This window comes from Chironomus tepperi, unplaced genomic scaffold (genome assembly GCF_022539635.2).
Source record: "Chironomus tepperi strain 1889 unplaced genomic scaffold, CSIRO-AGI_Ctep_v1 contig_223, whole genome shotgun sequence".
NCBI lineage: Eukaryota > Metazoa > Arthropoda > Insecta > Diptera > Chironomidae > Chironomus > Chironomus tepperi.
Window position 1 is genome coordinate 2,145,656 of NW_027226345.1, and position 10,403 is coordinate 2,156,058.

Genomic DNA, 10,403 nt, shown 5'->3' on the forward strand with positions numbered 1-10,403 from the left:
GGAGTTTCAAGAATATTCCCAGGGAAATTCCCGTTTTTGGAAACCCTAAGTACGTCTACGTAAAATAATTTTTTTTCTCTAGTACAATAAAATATTAACATTAAGACATATGAAAAAGAAAGAAGTAGATCGGAATTTTAATCTTATGTACAAATATGCAAATGAGTCTACCAAGCCTCTGTTGCCAAGTAATTTAGCAACCGGCAAAAACATTTTAGCGCGTGTCGCGAATACACATATGGAGTTAATATGACTAGAAATAGCTTAAAAGCACCGGAAATCCGACTAGACTTTTTTCGGGATCGAAACCGAACTGGTCAATTGAGTCGACGGCCAAATCACTACGCCACTGTTGCAATTTTGCTTCCATGTGGGAGCAGAAGACGAGTTCTTAATATTTGCAAATCAAGTTTTTAATCAAAAAAGATCAAACAGCTTTATTCAGATAAGTTGAATCATTTATTTTGATCTTTAAAACTTTATGTCTGGTTGCAAAACCTGAAATTTAATATATTTCGGATTTTTCGATGTTTGGATGAATTTGTCATTTAATTTGATCTTTAAAACTTCATTTCCGGCTACAATATCTGCAATTTAAAATTTTAAGAATATTTTAAAACTTTTGCTTCCTTAATGCAATTATTTATCTTCAAATTATTAAATCGTTTAATGTTATTCAGAATCTAGAAGAAGAAGAAGAAGCACATCATATAGTTATAAAAAAAAATCAAAGTTTAAAAGCTAATCATCCAATTTAATAAATCAATTCTTAAACAGCACAACGTGTTCCTTAGAGAATTGCTACGTCAGATGCTAGGGGAGTGGGATCCATTTGGAGCACAAAAAAACGGTCTAACAAAATTCTGGGAACACTCCTGGCTACATCACTGTAAATATTACCGGTATGACGCGATGTTGTCCTTTTGTCACATTATGCAGTTCGGGATAATTGTTAATTACCTTCCAAATGTTGACAAAATTCTTCACACATCTTATGCTTATAACGGTGTAATTTGTGATGTTCTATCAACTAATTCACATCATACATAAAAGTAAACTATGATGCGAAGCTATGTGACGTGAAGCACAAAAATTATTGACATAAATAGCAGAATATAACAGAATAATTTTATTTTTATATCTGTTCATTGTAGAGAATTGTAATTGTTTTATTTCGCACAACTCAAGGTTGAAATAATTGATTGTGGCCATAATAATGTTGAGTTGAATTTTTGGTGAAAATTTTCAAGTGAACAGTTGACTTGAAACTTTCGACATGGAAGGATAGATGTGGAAAATTTAGGAATTAAAATGTGATAAAATTTGTGAGAGATGAGAATTTAAATTAAGTTGTGACGTTCAAGAATAAGACAGAGTCGGACTTTGGGGTCTAAAGGAGTTAGGCTCCAGGAGTCCTGGACACACTGGATTTAAATTGAAAATTTACTGCATTTTTTAATTGAGGAAAAATTCCGAATTTTAAAAAAAATTCCTAAAAATCAAACCGCGACTTGCTACACTAAATATAGCACTTTAATGTTATTAAGTTATTAAAAGTCTTTTAAGTTTGAAAGAAAATCCGCGAATCATCTTCGATCCAAAGGTTAAAAAATCAAAAAATTCGTAATTCGAGTCAATTTCGCGAGTCATAACCGAATGAACGTAAATTGAGGACCCAAACACATATTTTCAAAATTGATTTGCAGTGACGCGGGCTTATACTCAGCATCATTATTGTTACTTTTACTCGTTCCATTCGCGCGTTCGGCAAAAAATCTCTGCAACTTCATTAAAATGGATAATTTCTTGTTTTGGATATGACATTAAGCTTTTGTCAAGGACGTGCTGGAGAGTTGACTTGATTTAAGAAAATAGAGCAGTGGCGTAGTCAGCCCAGACTACCCCACAGACATAAATACATAATTAAAAATTCATTGACTCGATTATCGACTCATATCCAATCCGAAATATAAGATTATCCATTAAAATTGTTCTTGACGTCATCTATATGATCAATCCCGGCGAAATAAGCACGACGTCCCATATTTTTAAACTTTTATATATTTATTAATGATTTTTAAAATTATAATCTGCAGTTCGCTATGTGTTGTGATGGTGGTAAGATTGTAGCAAAATATTCTGCAATAAAATAAGAATAAATATCAGGAAATTGTGTCAAAATTAGTGAAGTGGAATTAAAAAAATTAATAGAATTTGCAATAATTTAATTTATTAATAAATTAAAGCTGATAAATTGATTGAAAAAAATGAAAAAAGTCAAGTTCCTAATGGAAGAAAATGACTCCGACTGGAAAGACTTTAAAAATTATTTGAGTTCATTTAACTGGAATTTAGTGACATTTCTGGTGTGCCTGTATATTGGAGGATTAATTGGATTATATCACTTACTTACACTTCAATTGAAATTTTACACTTATGTATGGGGTGAGTAAATTGGGGTTAAAAATTTTATGTGTACAGAAAGATTTAAAAATCAAAGTTTAGTGTGAAATTTGAAAATTTTAAATATTGTATGGAAATGAGATGAATATTTTAAGATTTAGTGAGGCTGAGTGTGAACTCTATCAGTTGAACTGATAACCCTCAAGCAAATGCCAATTGTTTGGCTTATCCGCGAGTTTTTCTAAGTTACAATGGGAACATCCTTGAATTGGATATTACCCCGAGTAATAAAAATGATAAAGTCTCCACCATTAAGTTTTTAAGCTTCCCCTAAGGGGCCGTTCACTTATTACGTTCGCTTTTTAGGGGGGAGGAGGGGTCTAGGATTTTGTAACAGCCTCAACCAAAAAATTTTTTTGGAACGACATTTTGTAACGAGGGGGGGGGGGGGAGGGGGGTCTAGAAATTCGTTTTTTTGCGTAACGTAATAAGTGAACGGCCCCTACGCCTCTTTTATTGGCACCAAATGGAAGCGGTCTTCATATGGCGGCCATTTGACATTTGTCTTTTACATGGAGGCGGCTTTCATTTAATGTGAATGAAAGAGGTTTAATTGCATCTTCTTCACTTGTGTCGCTCGGGTAGTTGCATTAAAAATTTATAATAAGACGAAGAGTTCTCAAAAAATTCATTTTTTTGTGTTGTGAATAATAGATCGGCATCCAATTTAACTCTCAATTTCCTTGCCATAATTTACATATTTGAGTTGTTTCTATCTGTGTATCCATTTCGTTCAGAATATTAAATATTAGAATTGCGATTCTTTGGACAGAAATCATAAAAGTCCAAACCAGGGTCCAATTAAATATTTGTTAATAAAAACGTTTTTGAAGTCATTGGCAAAAATGTCATTGGTCTAAAATTAATGGCGTAGCAAAAAATAATTTGCATTTTATTTAAATTTAAAAATTTTAAGTCATTATTTATTGAAAAGAACATTTGCATTTGCGTTGGTTTAAGATATTGCAATCCAGACCATCTTTTTGATAGTCTACTATTTGAATTCTTCTGCGAGAATTCACCTTTGTCATTAAATTAGGTGATTTTAGCAAAAATATCGCGACACTTTTGGGGAATTTCCCGGAACATTCCGAAAATAATATTTTCAGTCCTTGGCTTGAATCCGGAACTTTATGAGCAAAATGTTCATAATTTATCTAGATTTCTAAAATTTGTCTTGAATTTTCAAGTTCTTGAAAAAACGGGACATTTTGAGGCATTGTCGGGAGACAGCACCAATTTAGAAAAGTACAGCAGTCTCCCATTTATACGTGCTTTTGAGTGTACTAAATCATTTTGTGGGCACACTCATAAACATGAACCTTGTCCTTCGTGTAACATTTGTCCTCTGATCTCTATCTAGTTTTGCACTTGCCCTTGCAATTGTCCTAAAATTTTTTGTTGACAGCTAAAAAGCTTTTTTTTGTCTCATATGAGCAATTAAAACAATAGCCTTGTTAAGTCACTCAGTTTGTTAATAGCAAATTTAGAAAAAAAAAGAAATAATTATTTTAAATCTGCAACAATCTCTGGATAAATGCCAATTAACATTCAAATGATAGTCATTTATTGCCTGCATGAGCTTTGAATTCTTTAACAAAGAAATTTTTTTGTTTTAAGAATAAGAATTGACTAATTAAAATCAATGAAATTACACTTTTGACCACTTTGGTCCTATTAAAAAGTTCTAGACTTCAATAAGAATTTTAAAATTTGATCACGCGATTCTTTAATTAGTTCAGAAAATAATGGAATGCTAATCAGCAAAACAATATATCCGTCATTTAAAAAAAATAAACGCAGCAGCAACAATCAACAAGTTTGGAAATATTTTGCACTTTAAATTTCCTCTATGTTCTTTGCTGTTTCTTTTTTAAAGGTCAATCTCTTTTTTTTTTGCTTAAACATCAAAATTTATTGACTGTGTGAATGATTTAATCTGTTGTTTAAATATATTCCTTATAAATCAAAGCCAATCCCTGGAATCTGAATATTTGATGAGACAAGAATTAATTTTTTTGAGGAATCTTAATGAATTCTGATATTGATCATTTTTTAAGTGGGTCTGCGACAATGGTGGACGGTCTTTATTGTGCCACGGCACATCTCAGCCTCAGAATTTTTTTAACGAGTAGTTAACAGGGTATTGTGTACTTACTTACTTACGTTGCTGGGAGTACAGCTTACTTTTGATCCATGACCACTCTCAGATGGCCTCTAATGCTAGAAGATCTTCGCAAGATGGACAGTTTTTGAAAAAGATTCGGGAAATTTCTAAGTTTGGCATTTTTGGAGTTCGTTTGGACTATATTGAGTTTTACCCGGAGCTCTAAAAGAAAAATCTTAATCATTCATCCAAAATTCCTAAAATTGTTTCGAGTTCTCGATTTTTTGAAAAATTGAGACATTTTATGGATTTTTTGGGACACAGCAGCGTTCCGGCAAAAATACAGCAGATAGCCATCCTACTAAAGCTTGCTTTATATATGGATTCTGTCTGACAATTTCCAAAACCAATCACAATACTGCCTCTATTATCAGCTTTCGTTCAAGAGTTCTTTGGTCAGGAAAAGAGAAAAGATGAGAGAGAGTTGAGGAGGAAGAGAGGGTAAAGAGTGTAGCGGGAATAATATCGGGGGTGCATGATTAATCTTGCGATTTTATACTTTTTAACCACAGAAATTCTAATAATTTCTATTAAAACTTAATAAATCAATTTATTCTAGTGTATCATGTGTTCCTGGCGGGTGGAATAGGATTAGGTCCTGGTGCACATCGATTCTTCAGCCATAGATCATACAAAGCCACTCGAGGATTTAAATTGTTTCTCATCTTTTGCCAAACTTTAGCTGGACAGGTAAATTAAAAGCTTCAATTTTGATTAGACAAAAATACATTATAAGTAGTCATTGACTATTTATAACTGATTTATGTCCATTAGGAAATGTCTCAATTTAAATTTAAATTTTTTAGTACTCAGTAATCTTCTGGTGTCAAGTTCATCGCTCTCATCACAAATATACTGATACAGAAAAAGATCCAACAAACATTAAGCGCGGCTTTTGGTTTGCACACTTATTTTGGGCTTTTCGATACTCTCCAGAATGTAGAACGACACTAAACACAGTTGACGTCAGTGATTTGAGAGCGGATAAAGATGTAATGTTTCAATATAGGTGAGACAATGTTTGATGTTGAATGTTTTCTTCTTTGTTATTGTTGTTGACTAATTTGATGTTGCTGCTTTTTGCATACTTAACTTATTGAGGTCATTGACTCTTAAAATTGCGTGTTGTTTTATTTTAGACACTATGAGCTCCTTTGCTTCTTGATATGCATCGTATATCCAACAATTATCCCATATCTCCTATGGAATGAGACATTGTGGATTAGTTTTTGGGCAAATATGTTCCGATGGCTGCTTAACTATAATCAAATGAGTTTTGCAAATAGTTTAATGCACATGTATGGAAAGAAGCCATATGATAAGAATCATTCGGCTGCTGAATATTTATTTTGTATACTTTACACTTATGGCGAAGGTTATCACAATTATCATCATGTATTCCCATGGGATTACAAGTGAGTAATTCATAAAATCAACAGAATTAATGCATAATTAATGAATTAATATTTAATTTCTCTCAATAGAGCCGCTGAGTTTGGCGATTTTGCTCATTTCAATATTTCAACTATATTGTTGGACGTGTGTGCAAAGTTTGGTCTCGTGTACGACAGAAAAGTCGTCACACAGAGTATGATTGAGAGAAGAAAAGCAAGGACTGGTGATGGAAGCTATTGGCTAACATCAGAAGAAATTTTGAAGAATCCTATTTGGGGTTTTGGTGACATAAACATGGATATCGATGACAAAATGGATATTCATGAATATGTCTATGATCAGAATAATAATGTTGATGATAAGAAGAAGGACAGCTGATTTTGTCAAGATTGAGCATTATTTAATTAAATTAATTAAATTAATTTAGTAAAGTTTATAATTAGGATATAATTTTTGATACCCGGGATTAAATCATAAGAGATTAAACTTATTGATTAATTTATCAAAATGTAGTTAGTCATTTAGTAATTAGCATGTGAAATGATTTATATTTTATTAAAGACCCCTAGCAGGCAAAGAGCGTGCAAAAGCAATAGAGCAAGAGTAACACTCGCAAGCATGCTTAACTAATATACTTAAAAGAGCAATTTGTCAAAAACTTGATCTTTGCCTGCTTTGGACCTAAAACGTATTAAAGACTAAAGAACTTAAAATCAATAATAAAATGTAAAGAATATTGATAAAAAATGTTTGAATTGTTATTGGGAATTCCCCTTTGAAGGCCAACGTGTAGTCAACAACCAAAATAAGACGCGTAAAACAATGACTTGCATGAAGAGTTTTTTCTTCTGCTACACGTGCCAAAAATTATTTTTGGAGACTACGCATGGAGAAGTTTTATGTGGACGATATGTGAAAATTATTCCATTCATTTTTAGGTGCTGTAAAAACTCAAAAAACCACTTTACTGTCTTTCAGTTTATACAAAATGTAATATTTTGGATAATTCAAAAAGCATTAGGTATTTCCAAGAGGAAATCCCGAGAAATAAAACAGAATCTTCAAGGTGTGCTCCGAAATTATTTTCAGAATTTTGTAAACTCTCAAGCAGATCAGAACTTAGTTAGAATCTTTTTAGTCAATTTAAAATTTGAAGAAAATTAAGAAAAACGAGGAAAAATGGAAGCAACAAAAGAAATTAAAATAGGAAATAAAAAGGAATTTAAAGACATTATCTTTGATATAAAATGGCTAACAGTGCTTCAAACTATAGCAATTTACGTGTTTGGTGTAATTGGACTATGTCAATTATTAATAGGACAGTGGAAGCTATTAACAATTTTATGGAGTCAGTAACTCTTACAAATTTATTTTTGAAATTGTTTAAAATTTGAATTTCTTAACTTTAAAGCACTTCTCATATTTTTTGTGTGCGGATTCTCAATGAGCATTGGAAGTCATAGAATGTTTGGACACAGATCATTCAAAACGAATCGAGCTTTAAAATTGTTCTTGATTTTCGGTCATACACTTTCAGGACAGGTACGATAGTTTAATTTAGATTCGTTCTTTAGCATCTTAATGGCATTAAAAAGTAGCTTTAAATAAAAAACCAATTATATGATAATTTCCTATCCCAACCCTATCCTTTATATTAGTCCAAAATATCTGAACTAAACCGACTGGACAACTTGATATGATGTCTAATTAATAAAAAGACTTACGACTTACGAGATCGATAGACAGATAGACGGAAAGACCGTAGGAGATGGATACACAAATACGTCGTGAGTCTGGTTGCTAACTAGACATTGTATCAAATTGTCTACTCAAGCAAGCTTATTATAACTTTAAAAAACCCCCTTTAACAGTGGAGCATAATTAACTGGGTAAGAAGTCACAGAGCTCACCACAAATACACCGACACAGCAAAAGATCCAACAAATATCAAAAATGGATTTTGGTTTTCCCACGTTTACTGGATGTTTTGGTATTCTCCAGCTGTTAAAGAAGCTGTGATGTCGATTGATGTTAGCGATTTAAAAGCTGACAAGGATCTTATGTTTCAGCATAAGTAAGTTTGATGATTAAATTTTTCACGTCATTAAATCTTTAAAATTCATGAAATTTTAACTTTCTAGCTATTACTTACCCATCCATCTTCTAAGCGTTGCAATATTTCCAGTAATGATACCATACTTGCTTTGGAATGAAGCACTTTGGATTGCAGTTTTTGCCAACTTTGCCAGATTGTTAATTAACTTGACTCAACTTAGTGTTTTTAACAGTGTTGTGCATATGAATGGTGCCAAAACTTACGATGAAAAAGCATCTGCTGTTGAGAATGTTCTTGCTATTATTTTCACATTTGGTGAGGGGTAAGTGATGAGTTTTGTGAGAATAATCAAGTTCTGAGTGACATAAGGCTCTATTGTTAATGTTAATTGAGTTTCAATTGATTTATGGACATGACCTGGACAACAGAATCTTTTTTGAGATTTCCAAAATTTCAGTTCAATTTAAAAATTGTTAATAATTACTTTTTTCCAGTTTCCACAACTACCATCACACATTCCCTTCCGATTACAAGTAAGTTATGATAATTTGAATAATTATGATAATTTGGACATTCATCTGCACAATTTCCACTTTCATTCCAATCAGATGTGGTGAATTTGGTGACCTAAAGCACTTCAACTTATCAGCTTGCATTATTGATTGGTGGGCAAAGCATGGATGGGTTACAGACAGAAATGAGGCAACAGCATCGATGGTTGCACAGATGAAAATAAAAAGTGGAGATGGAACTCACTGGTTTGAGTCTGAAAACATCCTCAGCAATCCACAATGGGGACACAAAGATGAGCAACAAATTGAGGATTTATTCAAGAATTTTGATCTTTGAGGATCTAAATAAAAATAGCTTTAATCCATAGAAATGACTTTTGTATGAATCCTTAAAGCTACAAGCTATAAAAAGCTCCAAAATGACCTGAACTACAATTCATCAATTTCAATCGTACGAAAATCAATTAAATTACTTTCATCAACTGTTCTTTATCATTGAAACACCATGACAACAAAGCATATCCAATGTAACTTAATTAAATGAAAATCTTAATCACATGTTTACCAACTTAATTAATTTGATTATGTCATCATGATGGAAAATGTCATGACACACACACGAAAATGTAATTTTGTCAATCACATTTAATTTATTTCGTCTTTTGTGTATCATTTGCTTAAGAATGATATAAGAGAGCTTACGAGACTCAATCATCGAACGTACTTGAGGACATAAGAAAAAAGAAAGAAATTAATTAAAATTAATGACTGTACATGATGAAGCCAATTTACCTGTAAAATTAGTAGCTTTGTAGAGTAAATTGGGGACTATTGAGAAGAGCTTTTGACGGTGAAATTTGAGATATTTTAATGATAGAAGTGATTTGGGTAAGAGATTTTGAGGAGATTGAATCAGAACAATTTATGAGTAAATTGAATTATTATTGGATTTTACTTGAATTTCTAGGATTTAATTGTGATAATTTGAATGGTAGAATATTTAGGATTTATAAAATATTGTAGAAAGTTTAAGTTCAATTCATCCATGAATCTTTTCATAAGCGTTACCTATAACAGACAAAGAGACTGATTTATGTACCGAAGTGGAATTCCTGAGTCATAAAACTATGCTCTTTGCCTATTAGTGTTACGTAGTTTCCAAATCTCCCTTTGTATTTGTTTCATTTTCAATCTGTTGCATAATAAAAAATATTTTTTAATGAAATTACTCCTTGAAGTTATGCAACGCCAATGATGCAATATTTCAGTAGAAAGAGATAGATTGAAGAGCTTCAGATTGTCTGATTCAGATCTACATTAGGATGATTTTTTGATGACACTACTCTATGGAGTCTGCAAAACAAGGCTTTTAGCCACTTTTCAACAAAAAATAGCCACCACATGCACGCAGTGTTCTAAATAATCGTTTCACACTTCTAATGTTACACAAAATTCACCAAAATTTTGAAAACAAAATATTTTTTAATTTAAATCAGTTAAAAAAATAATTTCGAAAATCCACAAAACAATTTAAAATTTCATCCTTTTACTCGCTCAATTCGTGTGTACACTTTTGTGAAAGATAGATAAGTCCAAAAATCCACCACTAAATTAAATCAATAGATTTATGAGACAAAATTTGCATTTAGATGAAAATTCATTCATTTTCCTAATAGATTTATGCATGCAAATTCTAATTTTTTTTCACTCTCTCTCTTTCCCTCACTATATCTCACTCCATATTTCATTCGGTCTATGTTTATATATATATATATATATGTGAGACTGTATATATATTTCATATGCGGTC

General features: G+C 31.9%; 2 protein-coding genes across 2 annotated transcripts; both read left to right on the plus strand.

Annotated features, from left to right (window-relative positions):
- Positions 1 to 1,930: 1,930 nt before the first annotated feature.
- Positions 1,931 to 6,757, plus strand: LOC139091060 (stearoyl-CoA desaturase 5-like). The gene is made up of 5 exons (XM_070640997.1): positions 1,931 to 2,445; positions 5,190 to 5,320; positions 5,437 to 5,639; positions 5,770 to 6,045; positions 6,115 to 6,757. Exons 1-5 carry the CDS (start codon positions 2,268 to 2,270, stop codon positions 6,401 to 6,403), a joined length of 1,077 nt encoding a protein of 358 aa, XP_070497098.1. The 5' UTR covers positions 1,931 to 2,267; the 3' UTR covers positions 6,404 to 6,757.
- Positions 6,758 to 7,133: 376 nt separating this feature from the next.
- Positions 7,134 to 8,958, plus strand: LOC139091051 (stearoyl-CoA desaturase 5-like). Its single transcript, XM_070640985.1, has 6 exons — positions 7,134 to 7,373; positions 7,437 to 7,567; positions 7,897 to 8,099; positions 8,167 to 8,403; positions 8,576 to 8,614; positions 8,690 to 8,958. Exons 1-6 carry the CDS (start codon positions 7,205 to 7,207, stop codon positions 8,928 to 8,930), a joined length of 1,020 nt encoding a protein of 339 aa, XP_070497086.1. The 5' UTR covers positions 7,134 to 7,204; the 3' UTR covers positions 8,931 to 8,958.
- The last annotated feature ends 1,445 nt before the right edge of the window (positions 8,959 to 10,403 follow it).